Source organism: Haliaeetus leucocephalus, unplaced genomic scaffold, assembly GCF_000737465.1.
Source record: "Haliaeetus leucocephalus isolate CR32 unplaced genomic scaffold, Haliaeetus_leucocephalus-4.0 Scaffold186, whole genome shotgun sequence".
Taxonomy (NCBI): Eukaryota; Metazoa; Chordata; class Aves; order Accipitriformes; family Accipitridae; genus Haliaeetus; species Haliaeetus leucocephalus.
In genome coordinates, this window is record NW_010972622.1 from 479,656 (window position 1) to 494,490 (window position 14,835).

The window sequence follows — 14,835 nt, forward strand, 5'->3', positions numbered from 1 at the left end:
GGGGGGGTGTCTGTAGCAGGTGTTTCTGTTTTGAGGGGCTGTGTGGGAATGAGCCCCTACTGTGGTATCCCGAAGTAGGGTGTCTCTTTTTGTTGGGTGCTGTGGAAGTCATCCCTGTGGGGTGAGGCTCTCTAGGGTGGGTGTTGGACCCCCCCCGGGAGGGTGTCTCTGTGTGGGGGTATTTCTCTAGGGGGTGTTGGGGGTGGGTCTCTACGTAGGGTTTCCTTGTTGGCTAGAAACAGGTTGAAAACCCGTTTAATGATCAGGACTGCTCTTGCTGCCTGTGTTATAGGTTATGCAGCTTTTCTACAGCAGCTGCAATGGGTTCTGTGCTTTCCTTCTCTGTTAATAATGCTACCTCAAGGCAGAGGAAGAAGGCTGAGGATGACGATGAAGACTTACTCGATAGCCAAGACCGTGTGGAAGACATTGCCAAGTTTCCATATGTTGAATTCACAGGTCAGGATAGCATCACCTGTCCTACTTGCCAAGGCACTGGCTGCATTCCCACAGGTGACTGCTCCTCTCAGGCTTAAACACAAGAAGAAAATATTGCTTATTTGCATGAGCAACCTTGCACACATGTGGAATTGGTTAACATCTTCCTTTTGCTTTCCAGAGCAGGTAAATGAGTTGGTGGCTCTGATACCCTACAGCGACCAACGTCTTCGTCCACAGAGAACGTAAGTGTATAGTAAGAAAGTAATTACATCTTTGCAAAGAGCAAACAGGGCTCTTCTGTTGTTTACTGCCACAACTAAATGCTTCACCCGGTCTGCGGTCTCTCCATCATCTAGTGGTTTGTTTTCATCCAAGTATGCCAACAAACACAATTTAAAGTGTAACTTTAAATACTTCCTGTGAAATCCCACTGTGGGGTGAACGTGGAAACAATGATCCTACTCACACGCTTCATCCTGGCGCCCTTTACTGAAGCTCTTAGACAGAAACTGTCTTACCAACAGCAAAAATACTAGATTGTGAAAACACTATGGGGGCAAATATGATTCTCTGGTTACTCATTACTGAAAAATAAACCGTTTAAAGGGTGACGGTTTTGAGCAATTTCAGATATCGAAAATGTTAGAGCAGCACTTCTGTGTCTCTTCCAGGGAAGAACAAATATGTGTTGTCTACTGGCTAGGTTGGGTTTCAGATACAAGGTCTCTTGCAGCTGCAGATGCTGTATTAGGGCAAAGGAGGTGACCCCTTCTCTGCCTCTTCCAGGAAGCTGTATGTCCTGCTGTCGGTGCTGCTCTGCCTGCTGATATCAGGGCTGGTGGTTTTCTTCCTATTCCCTCACTCTGTCCTGGTGGATGACGACGGTATTAAAGTGGTTCAGGTTTGGTTCGACAAGAAGAACTCCGTTGTCATTCTTGCCATCACGGTAAATTTTTTGTGCACCTGTGTTCCTGAGGGAATAAATTTTGTGCTGAGCTGCCAGGAAGGTTGCTGCTACTCGTGTCTGCCCACTCTCTCCATCCAGGCCACCTTACGGATCAGGAACTCCAACTTCTACTCGGTGACGGTGCCCAGCCTGACTAGTCAGGTGCAGTACATGAACACTGTGGTGGGAACCCAGCAGATCACCAATGTCTCCAGCATCCAGCCACTGAGTGACAAACTGGTATTCATCTTTCACTGCACTTAAAGTATAAGCATCACCAAATCAAGTTTGAAACCTGTGCACCACTGCACGTTAACTTGATGATAGTCTATCCATACCTTAAAGCTTTGCTTGGCAAAATAGTCTTATGGCTAGAGTAGCCTGTGCTTTATGCATGCCAGCTTGCAACAGCAAGTAGGGAAGACTCTGAAAGGGGTGGATTTAAGCAAAAGTACTCAAGCTGCATGTGAATGTATTTTTCTTTTATCTTCTGCAGGTGAATTTCACTGTGAAGGCAGAGCTGGGTGGACCCTTCTCCTATGTGTAGTAAGGATTTACTACTCTTTGTATATAGCTGGGAAAGAGGACAGATTTAAGCTGCTTTAATTAGAATTGGCTCTGGAAATGACTTGTTTTCTGCTAACTTCCTGGAAAGTAACTGTTTGCTAGAAATGACTTGAAAGGCCACTTTGTCGGAATGTTGTGACATGGTTTTTGGACCATGTCTCGAGTTGAGTTAGCACCAAAGAGAAAACATTATCAGAAGATACCGAGAAACGCAAGTGTCTCTGCAACCCTGCTTAGCCCGTGCTGACATATTTCTTTGTTTTGGTCTCTTCCAGTTTCTTTTGCACATTTCCCAAGGTGAAGGTACATAACATAGTGATCTTCATGAGGTAGGTGGTTCTCTGCTCAGCTCCTGACTCAAAAGGGAATTGCTGCCACAGCAAATCTAGGGTACACGAAGAAAATCCCGCTTGGCAAGCACCCCAGCCTGGTTCACTGTGTCAGCTTTTAATCCAGGACAGTTGACACAGTTGGGTGAAATGTAAGATAGAGAGGAGAAGACACCAGATTGCTCCACGCTGAGCTTTCATGTGAGGGGTGGTGTGCTCCAGAGGCTGCAATTGCCAGCTCTGCATATCCCTGCCTGCTGCAGTGAGTGATCTTGAGCAAAAATCTGAGAGGATCTGCAGCTTTCGAGGGGGAGGAGGAGTTATGTGATGAGTGTAAAACCTGCTGGGGTTTTTTATTTTGATAGAGGGGTTGCTGTTGCAGGTCCTGTCTCCACTAAACTGCTCTTCCCCACCCCTTCAGGACATCAGTGAAGCTCTCTTACATCGGCCACGTGACGCAGAGCGCTTTGGAAACGTACCACTACGTGGATTGCAGTACCAACTCCACAGCTGCCCAGGACCCGCTGCCTCTGCTTTCCCCCTTGATATGAGATGCAGCCAAAGCCAAGAGCAAGCCCTGGGGGCACAGCTGATGTTTTCTGTGGGTGGATGATTGTGCAGATGGATTTGTAGAAGGGATCAGGAGCTTTCAAATAGAAGCAGAGGGATCACAAGTGACTTTGGTGGGAGATATTTGAAAGCTCTGGGTCCTTTTCGTGCTCTTCCACGTGCAGCTGGGCTGCACTGCTGTCCTGTCCATGAAACCTGCTTGGGGTGGTGTTCATGTGCAAGCCAACAGGTCCCTTCCCAAAGTCAGGGTGCTGCTGGGCCTGCCTTCCTCTTTGGTTCCGAAGAACTAGTTTTCAGTAGGGAAACTGGACTCTCAAGCTTCATGCTTTGGGGTCTGAAGATCCCAAAGATTTAGAGTTGACTTTTTTGCAGCTGTTTTGAAGCTTTGCACTGTGTCGGATTCTTTCAGGGTAAATTAATTAGTTCCGTGCAATTAATTTATTCCACTTTTGTTCAGTGGCAGCATGTCACTGGTTTGTTTCAAAGCAGATCTTGATAAAAAGGGATAGTTCTTGTAAAGAACACACAGATAAGTCTTCCACCTCCAACTTGCACTAGAAGGAGGCAAAGGAATCAAAACCTTTGAAACATGCTTTCTCTGTAGTGCAGATTTTGTTTGCTGGCAGCTGAGGCCACCTACAGCAAACCAATACCAAAACATCACAGTCTTAATGAAGGTGGCTTCAGTAAGCACAGCGCTGCTGGGGACGTGTGAAGGCTCCGTGCAAATTTGACCTTCCTCCTCCTCCACGCACAGCTCTGAACCTTCCTCTCCCCACGTTTGCAGCTGCAGGGTCTCTGGGGTTTGAAACCAGGGAACTTGTAGCTCGGTGTTGCTTTGTACTTCTGCTTGCCGCAAACAAGTGCGGATTTAAACTGATTTTTGTGGGAGTTTGGTGTCTCAAATCTTACCTCCCAGGAGCCCATCGTTCCCGACAGATCGTATCAACTGTGTTCTTAAAGCAAGTAAATGTGAAAGCTCAGCCTGCCGCAGCTCTCACTGTGGACTTGTACTGTTTGCAGCTTGGAGGATTTAATTTTGCTTCTGCCCTTTGTAGTTTTTCTGGAACTTGATTGCTACAGCTGCCCTCATTTCCTCTCTGCCTGCACCTACCCCTTTCCCTGGCTGCCTGTTGGATGTGAGGTCGTGTGAGTGGAAAGAAAGCACAGGTAAAGGCTGCAAGGTGAATGGATCGTGGTGTTTTTCAATGAAGGATGCTTTATTTTGTTACAAGTGTGAAACAAAAACACACCTTGCTTTTTTAAGAAGTGGCATTTCTGCCTAGTGGGGTTTCTAGAACTGAATTCTACTCATTAAAGCCGGGTTGTATGTTACTGTGTGGTGTCCTCTGTTTGAAGAAAAGCTCTGGGTTTCTCCTGTGCAAATCAAACTTTGTCCTAGAGCTACTGCTCTGTGTTGTGACTGGTATTGTGTCATCTTTTGCCCAGAAGCACATGTCCTCTTGCTGATGGTTTTTGGGGAATGAGGGCCAAGAAACTCAACCAGGGAGCAGCGAAGCACCTCCACTCCCACCCAGGGCAGCTGGGACCAGTGACCAGAGTCACTGCCCCAGCTTCGGTGGCTGTCATGCTGCATGGTCCCTGGTGATCTTGATCACGAGCTTCTCACATGACTTTTGTTAAACCCCTGATTTATGATGAGTCAAACTTTCTTTTTTAAGGAAGATGAGGAAGTCACAAACTTTGCTCTCTATCCATCTCATTTCCTGAGCTTTGTCCCCTTCAGCAGCCTGATGGTGCTTAGTCCTGGCTGATTTGGTTTCTCGTGGGGTGACACAGCCTCCTGCTCCCCAGTATTGCCTTTCCCACCTGTGTCATTGTCTTTGCAGCCCCAGAGATAACCCAGGATCTCCTGCTCCTCATGGCCAAGTCTTAAAAGCAGCCTGCTGCTGGGGGTTACTTTTACCTGGGTGATTTTGGAGTGGAAAACCTAGGGTTTAGGAAGCCTAAACCTGCTGCTCAGCTGAACAGGAGAATGGCTTTGCCCTGAATTTAGTTGTGTGACAGCAGGCAGCGGTGAGCCAGAGCACCAATAATTAGGGGTGCTCTCTGGGTCATGTGGCAAAGCACTTGGCCTTTTAAAGGGCATTTTATTTTGAAAATCCTTCTTAATCCTCCAATCCTTTTTAATGAATTTCTTCTGCCAATGTTTTTTAAAGATCCCAGCCCTGCAGAGGCTGCCTCAGGTGCTTTAGCAGGAGCTGGTTGCTGCTGTGTTGCCAGCTGTGAGTGTTTAAAATTGAGATGAGGGCCCCAAAGTAACATTTTTAAAAGGGTTTTTTTAATCCTTTAAAGTTGTAATTTCTCTTAATGAAAAACTGCAGTGTCCATGCTATCAACGGATGCAAAAAGCTGAGGTTTTAACAAAAGCACTGTCATGAAACTCATAAACTCCGCAGTCAACAGCTGCCTGTTACGTCCTGCACATAAAGCTCAAGCATGTTTGTAACTCTTGTGGGGTCAGTGGGCTAATTTTCTTTAAGATAGTAAAAAAAAAAAATAAAAATCAACTACTGAGGCTTTTCCTCTCATTAGCAAGCCTGTTCAAGAGAAGAATTTACATATGTAACTTTTTATGAAACCATAAAGGCACAGCTGCTTTATAAGAAGACATCAGCGTGTGCACATGACGGCTGCAAACCCTACCTCCTTCAGTATTGCAAAATGCATCCTGAAATTATATTTTTACATGCACAAAATGGGACAAATTCCATGGGGAGGAGAGTTAGAGGGCAGCCCCTGGCCATGGTCATACTGATTTGCATGAGGATTGGTCTCAGTGTCCCCCTCCCTGCTGGTTTTACTGGTTTCCTTTAACTGGTGTCCCAAGCGCTTGCCTTGAGTCACACTGGTTCTGTTTAGGGGTGCAATGGGACAAGAGATCCCTTAACAGAAACCTTGCGGCTGCTGTGTTGGCTCCTGGTTTCAAGATTTTTCACTTTAAATGGTTTCCCCATTTCTTTTTTTTGGCTTTTTGGAGGGTTTATTTGTTTTGGAGTTTTTTCCCCTTATGTGAGGTAGCTTCAACCCAGAAAAGTTGGAGATTTGACCCAAAACCTTCATTTATCATGGCTGAGGAATGGGGAGAAAGGAGTTAGACCACAGCAAACACCTCCGGAGAGCGACAAAAACAAAGCCCAGATCGACTTGTACTTTCCACCAAAAGTTTTTTTTTTTTTTATATCAACTGATGTTAAAAAATACAGACTTGTTTTACAAGAATAGCACCATTTTTTTTGTTGTATTATACATTAGCACTCCTGCTGGTGATACACAGGGAGGAATGGGAGCGGGAGGGGATTTGTAATACCTGGATTTGCGAGATCCCTTTTGCAGGGAAGGGCCGTCATACCTGTCAGTTAGATTCCCACCTCCACCCGACCTAAAAAATAGGTCTTACAGGAAGAGAATAAATAAATAAGACCGTGGTTTTTTTATTTTGCAGCCTGCCCAGACGGCGTTGGAAAGAGGCGGTGGTCCCCAACGGAAGGGCATGAATCGAGGGGTCGTTGCAGCCATTCAGTGCAGAAGTCGTACGAGCGATTGGAAAGTACTCAGGTCCTTGGGGTGGGTTTGGGGTTTTTTTTAGTTTTCTTTTATGGTATTGGGCTGGATTTAAAAAAAAAAAACAACAAACAAACAACAAACAACAACAACAACAAACACACAAATAAAACAATTCTTTTTACAAGAAGCAGACTGGGCCAATATCCACGCCAAACTCCTGATCGGCTCCACCAATGTCCATAGGTGCAATATCTACAATGGGCAGGCGCGAGGTCTTCTGCGATCGGTACTCAATGACTGTCTTGCCCCATTTGCCAGTGTGTTTCTGGGGAGAAAACAAGGAGGAAGGATGTTATTAGATGCTCGAGCCCTCCAAATCAACAGCAACCTCACCGGTTGAACCCAAACTCATCATCTACGTCTTTCTCTCGCAGGCACCCATGGACTTACCGTGCAACCATCCTCCAAGACGCTGTATGTGAACCTGCTGTTGCCCTCAGCTCTGATCTCTACATCGTTGGACCCCTGGATGAGGATGGCTTTCTTCAGGTTGCCTGTCTCCTCATCCATGTAGGCAATGCTGTTCTTGCAGTGGTAAGTGACGTTCTGGGAGCCTTCAGTGGACAGGAGACGGAGGAAGGTCATCTGGATGTTGGCAGTGTTGGGAGCCAGGTCTTCATCGCCATAACTAAACTGGAGGGAAGAGGTGAGACATTAAAGCCTGTGGTTGTCGCAACAGCCCTATTTTCAGCCACCTTCTGAGGAGACTTCCATGCTTTGTGTTCCCAGATGGCTGCAAAAATCAAAGCCCAACTGACCCAACACCAAGCTTTCAGTATAGCTCTCTAGAACAGCCAGTCCCTCGTATAACGTCCGTCAACGTAACCCCAAGGAAGGACAACCCAATCCTCCAACCAGACACCCAACACCTTCCACTGCTCAACCTCCCTTCCCACTCCCAGCGTGCGGTACCAGCCCAGGGGGACACTTACGTGGAAACCGCCATTAATGGTCTCTGCGAACCAGACATGCTTCTTGTCTTTGGTCTTGCTGGTCCACCAGTTCTTCTTGGGGATGCTGCTGGGGTTGGGGTAGACGCAGGTCTCGCCCGTCTCCATGTTGCAGAAAACTTTGATGGCGTCCAAGGTGCAGCCCTGGTTCGGGTCGATCCAGTAGTCTCCTGCAGCGGGGAGGACAAATGGTGTGTGAACATGAGGTTTTGGAGGTCAGAGCAAAGAGCACCATGGACCTCGCTGTCCTCTTGGGTGCAAGAGGCTGGGGGAGAGAGGCAGGAGGGGAGGAGGCAGGGATGGAGGCTCTTACCGCTCTTCCACTCGGGATGGCAAAGCTTGATGTCACGGCAGGTCCTAGCCGGGTTCTTCTTGGAGCCCTCGGGGCTGCGGATGCTCTCGATCTGGTTGTTGAGGGACTTGAGCGTGGCGTCCACCTCGACATCGTGCTGCCGCAGGCTGCCAGCGGCCTCGTCCGCCCGCATGTAGCGGATGGGATCGGGACCCTTCTCTGGCTGACCCAGGCCAGCAAAAGCTGACATGTCGATGCCAGTGCCGGGGGGGCCAGGAGGACCGGGGGGACCTGGGTTTCCGGGAGGACCCTACAGGAGGAAGAAGATGCAATCCTGATGGGCTGCTCTGCAAGCTGGACTCCCCTTCCCTGCCATTGACGGCATTTTTACTCACCGCAGGACCTGGTTCGCCACTTCGCCCGCGGGGGCCGGGGGGACCGATGGGGCCGGGCATGCCATTGGAGCCGTCTTTGCCAGAGGGGCCGACGGGGCCGGGGGGACCCTAGGAGAAATCCCCAAAGGTGGGGGTCAGCTCATTGCAAGAAGGCAGGGAAGGTGCTGGGGAGCTGTTAGCTCCTGCCGTCAGCAAGCGAGGCAGGCGACCTGGGGGGCTCAAGGACAGAGATGCCTCCTTTTCCTCGCATCGCCCCAAATGCCACAGGCAGGACTTACCCTGGGACCGGAGGGACCCGCAGGACCAGCAGCACCTTGGTCTCCAGAAGGACCCTGAGGAGGAAGCGAGGGTGGATGGTTACAGCTCTGCATCTGGCATCGGGGGATGCTCAGCCCTAGCAAAGCCTTTGCACAGGCTTGGGGCTCTGCCCGTGGCTGCAGCCACCCTGAAGGAGCCGCATCCAGCTCCGCGGCAAGATATGGGGGGGCCTGAGTGCTGGGGATCCCAAAAACAACACTTACGGGTGGTCCGGGAAGACCCTGCAGCCCGGTGAAGCCGCGGTGGCCCTTCAGTCCTCTCTCTCCAGCCTCTCCCGTCTCACCCTTGTCACCGCGAGGCCCTTGGGGACCCTGGAAGGGGAGAAGGGGACGTGTCAGGCTTAGGGTGGCAGACCCCTGCCCAACGTGCCCCAGGACCCCGTGCATCACACATGGGATGCCCTGACGGGCCCAGCACCACTCACCGGCATGCCTCGAGCACCAGCAGGACCGGAGGGACCCATGGGACCTTGTGCACCCTAGGGAAAGAGAAGAGGGGAGTCAAAAGGGGCCAGGAACACGGGGTGCCAGGAGGTGTCCTGTGCCTTTGGGGGTATCCGAACCAGCCCTGCGGGCTGCCCTGCTCACAGCACCAGGAATCAGCAGCTGCTGGTGCCGAACGGCATCTTTAAATACTCTCAGCTGGAGCATCAGAGCCGAGTAACGACCCTTGCAAATAAATACCCTGGCAGATTTTCCCTGGTTAAGCCTCCTGGTGCTTACAGCTCCCCAGGCAGTGCTTGTGTGTAGGCAGAGCCCGAACTGGGCTCTTGGTGCTCATGAATCCTTGGGAAGATGTTCAGAGCCGCTAATGGCACTCAGGGCACCACTGAATTAGCAACAGCCACTAACGGCACCCGCCCGGCTCTCCCAATTACTCGGAGTAGCTAATTGGTCCCGGGGGGCCACTGCTATTTCTTCATTTATCTGCACTCGGGGTGATTCCCATCTCCCCTAATAGGACCTCAAACTCAACAAGCCATTTTCCTCGCCAACGTGCCGGCACTCACCGTCTCGCCTCTGTCTCCTTGTTTGCCGGTGGGACCGACGGGGCCAGGAGCGCCGGGGGCACCGGGAGCGCCAGGGGCACCTACAGGACCGGTCTCGCCACGATCGCCCTGTGCCGAGACAAGGGGATGGTCAGACCCATGGGGTTTTTGGCTGGGATGAGAGGGCATGTGGATAGCGAGCACCAGGAAGCTCACCTTCACGCCAGCTGCACCGTCCCTGCCCGGGGGTCCGTCAGAGCCAGGGTTACCCTGGGAGAAGAAGAGGAGAAATTAAGTCTTGACCCTGGGATGGCAGGACACGTGCAAACTCCCCTTTCAAAGCAAAAACCACTGGTGAAAAGATGCCAGTGATTGCCAGGAGCTGAGTGATGGTGCAGGGCTCTCCGGCCACGGGATCGGCAATGTCCGGCACCACCGTTGGGGTTACACTGGGGTGATCCCGAGCCCGGCATGGACGGAGGCACCGTCCCGCTTCGCCCCCTCCCCGTGCGCTGGGGTGCTGCCTACCTCGCGCCCAGGTTCACCGGCAGGACCCGTCAGACCGGGGGGACCCACAGGGCCAGGGGGGCCGCGGTCGCCTGCAGAGCCGGGTGCTCCTTGTTTCCCAGGTTCGCCCTAAATGAAGGAGGGAAAAAAAAGCTGTGATACAACGCGCGTGAGCGGGAGAGATCCCAGCGCAGCCCTTCACCCAGCTCTTGCTTCATTTTAAGGCTGCCAGACCCCTCTGCCCAAATAAGCATCGGTTATTGCCCAGTCCCGATGCCACTGGCACCAGCGTCTCCTGGTACCTTTGCAAAACCCCAAACTGCACCTGGGATTGGGGTCCCTGGGGCACTCAAGCTGCACCCCAGGGGCCATGCAGGCTTCAAAGCACCCGAATTCACAGTACTGAGCTTGGGAAAGCCAAGCTCGGCTGCTCCGACAGCTCTTGGAGGGGCGATAATGCCACTAGTGGGCATGGAGTGGGTGGAAAGGGCTGAGCCTGGGGGGGTGACGACTCACCGATGGTCCCGGCAGCCCGGGGAAGCCTCTCTCTCCACGCTGTCCAGGAAGACCGACGATGCCACGCTGTCCTGCCAAACCTTGGGGACCGGGGGGACCGTCAGGACCCTGTGGGGAGGCAGAGGCGGGGATCAGACCCAGTGGGGTGGTGGGACAGCACCGAATGAGCGTGGAGGGAGGTGCCCCCCAAAAAACGTACCGCGGGGCCGTCCTCGCCGGGTTCACCTTTCTCGCCAGGGGGGCCGGCGGGGCCTTGGAGACCGGGGTCACCAGCACGGCCCGGGGGACCGGCATCACCACGAGCACCCTTGGGACCATCTTTGCCAGCAGAGCCGGGGGGGCCGGGGGGGCCTGGGTTACCCTGTGGGGGAGAAGATGGGGTTAGGGCAAATGGAGGCAGCTTTTCCTCCTTCATCACCCACATCCTGGCACCATCTGGGGCTCTGGGCGGGCTCCTGCACTTAAAGACCCTCAGAAAAAAACCTTTTTATGGGCTCATGAGCTGCCTGGCATCACCCAGCAGTTATTTAGCTCAGGGACGCTCCACCGCTTGGCCGCCGGCATGGAGCAACCAGCATCCCCCAAGCCCCTGAACCCGGGGGTGAGCAATCCTGGCTGTTCCCAAGCAATCCCAGCTGCTCCTGAGCTATCCCAGCTGCCCCCAAGAGATTCCGGCTGCCCCCCAACTCACATTAGGGCCGGGTGGTCCCACACGGCCGGCGGCGCCGGGGAATCCAGTGGCTCCCTGGGGAAGGAAAGGAGAAAGTTGGCTCGGGTGCTGCACCGCACTCCCCCCAGCCACTCCATCCCACAGCCCACCGCCCCCATACTCACAGGGGGGCCCTGAGCACCCCGGGCTCCTTTGGGACCAGTTACACCAGTCGGACCCTGGGAAGAGGAAGAAAACAGGTTAGAAAACATGCCGGGGGGGGCTGCAACATGCCTGCCAGGCGACGCCCCAAATTTCCCGGGGATACAGACACTCGCAGGGTTCACCCCCTGTTTTGGGGTGCTCCGGCTGTACCCACCTGCGGGCCAGGTGCGCCAGAGGGACCTTGGGGACCGGGAGCGCCGGCGTCACCCTTCTGCCCGGGCTCTCCTTGTTCGCCTTTGGCACCGGGTTGCCCGTCAGCACCCTGCAGGGAAGCGGCTGCCGTGAGTGGGTTGAGCCGATGCTGGATCCGTGCCGGGGGGAACGGGGCCAAATACTCACCGGGGGGCCAGCAAATCCGGCGGGACCAGGGGCACCGGGTTCACCACGCTCGCCCTGTGGGTGAAAGATGGGGGTTAAATGGGGGGGGGGACATGGGGGGAGCGAGGCCAGCTGTGGCAGCTGGGGGGCTGTGGGGGGATGGCACTTACAGGGGCACCACGGGCACCGGCAGCACCAGACGGACCAGGAGGGCCAGATTCACCCTGGAAAAGAAAGGATGGAGAGTTGGGGGGGGGTGGATGGCATCTCCCTCAGTCGGAAGCAGCCGAGGGGCTGCCTGGGCTCTCACCTTCTCGCCATTGGGGCCAGCGGGGCCGGGGGGACCAATGGGACCCGTCAGACCCTAAGGACGAGAGACAGATGAGGACAAGGCCACCACGAGCATCCCTTGCTGGCCACCCCGCTCCTGCCATGTCCCTGTCCCACTTACACGTGCGCCGTCCTTTCCAGGGGCTCCCTCGGGACCCTTCTCTCCGACGTCTCCCTGCAGGGTGAGACAGAGGTGGTGTGAGCTGAGCTGAGACCTGACGCTGCTCAGGACACCTCCGGGACCCCTCACTTACCCGGTCTCCCTTGGGACCGGCAATGCCGGCTGCTCCTCTCTCACCGGGCATTCCCTGAAGCCCTGGGGGACCCTGGGCACCATTGGGGCCGGCCGGTCCGGTTGCACCCTAAAGCAGAGCGAAGGTGCAATTATTGGGGTGCCAAGCCCCCCATGGGCAGACCACCAGCGGCACCGAGCCACCAAGCCCTGTCCCCCCTTGTCACCCACCTTGGGTCCGTCGGTGCCCGGTGTGCCGGGGAGCCCACGAGGACCTTGCAGCCCTTGTGCACCAGGAGAGCCACGTTCACCGGGGAAGCCACGTTCGCCCTGGGGTGGGGGGGACACACAACGTTAGGAAGAGGCCACGGTGAGGGTCACAATGTCCTTTGCATGGATGTCCTCGGGGACAGTGGGCAGAACATCCATCCCGCACTGCCCCGAAGGGACTGGGATGTACTGGGAGGAGAGGGGACGGGCTGCAGCGGAGGCTGAGCCACCAGAACTGGGGGAGCTGATGGTCCTGGATGGGGGTGGCTGGGCTCCGCCAACCCCCTCCAGCCCCCCAAAACCCCCCATGTGACAGGGAGAGGCATCCTGTCCCCCCCAGCCAGGAGGACAGGTGATACTTACTCTGGGACCAACAAGACCAGGGGCACCGGCTTCTCCGGGAACACCCTGCAGTGGGGGGAAAAAGAGTTGGGGGTCAGGCCTGGGGGCTGCTGGGGGTCCTGGCCCCCACTTTGCAGCCAGGAGATGCCTGGGAAGAGGGAAAAATGGGGCCTCACCTGATCTCCGGGTTTGCCGCTCTCTCCGGGGGGACCTGGTGGCCCGGGCAGCCCCTGGGAGGGGAAAGCAGCAGCGTTAGCATGGCAGCAACAAGACCCCCGGGGACAGGGGCTCAGGGTCATCCACGAGCATGACCCCGACCCTGGCACCCCAAATCCCCCCCTCTTTTATGTGCTCACCTGGAAGCCAGAGGGACCGGGGGCTCCTTGCTCTCCTCTCTCACCCGCGGGACCCTGTGGGAAGGACGGTGGTGAAGGACCCCAAAACCTCTCGGTATTCGGGCTTCACCCACCCCAAGATTTTGGGCAAAGCTGGAATCATGGGGGGATCCCAAAATCCCAAAGCCCCAACACCACGAGGGCCAGGGAGCACAGAGGCTCCATCCCCAGCAGACCTGGGGTGGTCCTTTGCACAGATCTGGGGGGGTACAACCCCCGACCCCCCCATTTCAAGTGGATTTTGGCCCCGGGTGAACAAGGCTGCAACACTCACGGCAGGTCCTGGGGGGCCAGCAGCTCCCGTCTCACCGTCCTTGCCAGGAAGACCCTACGGAGGAGAAAAACCACTGCTGAGCTCCAGGCGCGATGCTGCAGACCCCACTCCACCTTCCCGGCTCCCGTGCCTCAGTTTCCCCACCCAGAGTCTGCAGGTGCCTCAGGGGATTGTGCTGCTGGAGCAACCCCAAGATGTGTTTTGGGGGGGGGGGCAGTGAGGGAGGGAAAACAACTCACCCGCAGCCCTGGGGCACCAGGGAGGCCTTTCTCACCGGCTTTTCCAGGCTCGCCCTAGAGAGAGGAGAGAGGCGATGGTGATGGGCTCTGTGCCAAGGCTGCAGCCCCGTTTTGGGTGGAAATTGGTCAATACTCACGTTAGCACCTTTGGGACCAGGGAAGCCCATCACGCCAGGCTGGCCACGAGCACCCTGCGGGCCGGGGGGGCCGGGGCGACCATCCTCGCCAGGAGCACCCTGTGGGGAGGGGGACATCAGGGAGGACCGCGCTGGACCCCGGTCCCCCACCCCACGGCAACCCCCTGCGGAGCATCACTTACGGTTGGGCCGACTTTGCCTTGAGGACCAGCGTCACCTGGGCGGCCGGTGAGACCCTGCGGCGGAGGGAAAGAATTGGGGGGCTGCGGCAGCCAGCCCCGAGGCGGGGGGATGCCGGGCACCCCATCCTGCCCAGCTCTCAGCCGCTGCTCTGGGCCTGGGGCTCACACAGGGGACACAGGGGTCTGCCTCACCCCCAGAGCACAGTGGCTGACCCCAAAGAGCATCTTTGTTAACCCCAGACGGTGCCTTAATTAGCACCAAGGAACATCTTTGCAAATCCCAAAGACCATCTTCACTAACCCCAGAAAGCACCTTAACCCCAAGGAGCATCTTTGCTAACCCCAAAGAACCTCTTAATTATCACCAAGGAGCATCTTTGCTAACCCCAAATTGCATCTTCACTAACCCCAAAGGCATCTTTGCTAACCCCAAATTGCATCTTCACTAACCCCAAAGAACACCTTAATTAGCAAAGAGCATCCTAACTAACCCCAAAGAGCATGTTAACTAACCCCAAAGAGCATTTTAACTAATCCCAAATAATTTCTTAATTAGCACCAAAGAGCATCTTAATTAGCACCAAAGAGGAACTGAACCAACCTCAAGAAACATCTTAAAGCCAAAGACCATCTTGGCTAACCCCAAAAGCCCCTTAAGCAACTCCAAAAGCATCTTATCGATCCCAAAAGCACCTTATTTACCCCAAAAGCATCTTATCGGCCCTGAAAGCACCTTACCCAACCCCAAAGAGCCTCTTCGCTGACCCCAGCAGGTCCCACCAGCGTCACCACCGTCCCCACATGGTCCTGCCCCAGCCGAGCCCCCCCAGCGCAG

The 14,835-nt window shown here is 54.6% G+C and overlaps 2 protein-coding genes across 2 annotated transcripts in view; one reads left to right on the forward strand and one right to left on the reverse strand.

Moving 5' to 3' along the window:
* Positions 1-2,834, forward strand: part of TMEM106C (transmembrane protein 106C) — a 5,597-nt gene extending 2,763 nt beyond the window's left edge. The window contains exons 2-8 of the mRNA XM_010565156.1: positions 369-513; positions 620-683; positions 1,228-1,387; positions 1,487-1,627; positions 1,884-1,933; positions 2,230-2,283; positions 2,705-2,834. Of these exons, the coding sequence (XP_010563458.1) occupies positions 369-513; positions 620-683; positions 1,228-1,387; positions 1,487-1,627; positions 1,884-1,933; positions 2,230-2,283; positions 2,705-2,834 (744 nt within the window). The remainder of the gene's footprint in view (positions 1-368; positions 514-619; positions 684-1,227; positions 1,388-1,486; positions 1,628-1,883; positions 1,934-2,229; positions 2,284-2,704) is intronic.
* A 3,715-nt stretch (positions 2,835-6,549) lies between these two features.
* Positions 6,550-14,835, reverse strand: part of COL2A1 (collagen, type II, alpha 1) — a 15,713-nt gene continuing 7,427 nt past the window's right edge. Inside the window, exons 24-52 of the mRNA XM_010565157.1 lie at positions 14,001-14,054; positions 13,819-13,917; positions 13,682-13,735; positions 13,443-13,496; positions 13,130-13,183; positions 12,950-13,003; positions 12,795-12,839; positions 12,393-12,491; positions 12,184-12,291; positions 12,051-12,104; positions 11,910-11,963; positions 11,770-11,823; positions 11,621-11,674; positions 11,436-11,543; positions 11,242-11,295; positions 11,099-11,152; positions 10,607-10,768; positions 10,408-10,515; positions 9,913-10,020; positions 9,601-9,654; positions 9,406-9,513; positions 8,821-8,874; positions 8,600-8,707; positions 8,357-8,410; positions 8,079-8,186; positions 7,705-7,993; positions 7,374-7,561; positions 6,832-7,074; positions 6,550-6,706 (exon numbers count right to left, since the gene is read on the reverse strand). Of these exons, the coding sequence (XP_010563459.1) occupies positions 6,560-6,706; positions 6,832-7,074; positions 7,374-7,561; positions 7,705-7,993; positions 8,079-8,186; positions 8,357-8,410; positions 8,600-8,707; positions 8,821-8,874; positions 9,406-9,513; positions 9,601-9,654; positions 9,913-10,020; positions 10,408-10,515; positions 10,607-10,768; positions 11,099-11,152; positions 11,242-11,295; positions 11,436-11,543; positions 11,621-11,674; positions 11,770-11,823; positions 11,910-11,963; positions 12,051-12,104; positions 12,184-12,291; positions 12,393-12,491; positions 12,795-12,839; positions 12,950-13,003; positions 13,130-13,183; positions 13,443-13,496; positions 13,682-13,735; positions 13,819-13,917; positions 14,001-14,054 (2,784 nt within the window). The 3' untranslated portion in view covers positions 6,550-6,559. The remainder of the gene's footprint in view (positions 6,707-6,831; positions 7,075-7,373; positions 7,562-7,704; positions 7,994-8,078; positions 8,187-8,356; positions 8,411-8,599; positions 8,708-8,820; positions 8,875-9,405; positions 9,514-9,600; positions 9,655-9,912; positions 10,021-10,407; positions 10,516-10,606; positions 10,769-11,098; positions 11,153-11,241; positions 11,296-11,435; positions 11,544-11,620; positions 11,675-11,769; positions 11,824-11,909; positions 11,964-12,050; positions 12,105-12,183; positions 12,292-12,392; positions 12,492-12,794; positions 12,840-12,949; positions 13,004-13,129; positions 13,184-13,442; positions 13,497-13,681; positions 13,736-13,818; positions 13,918-14,000; positions 14,055-14,835) is intronic.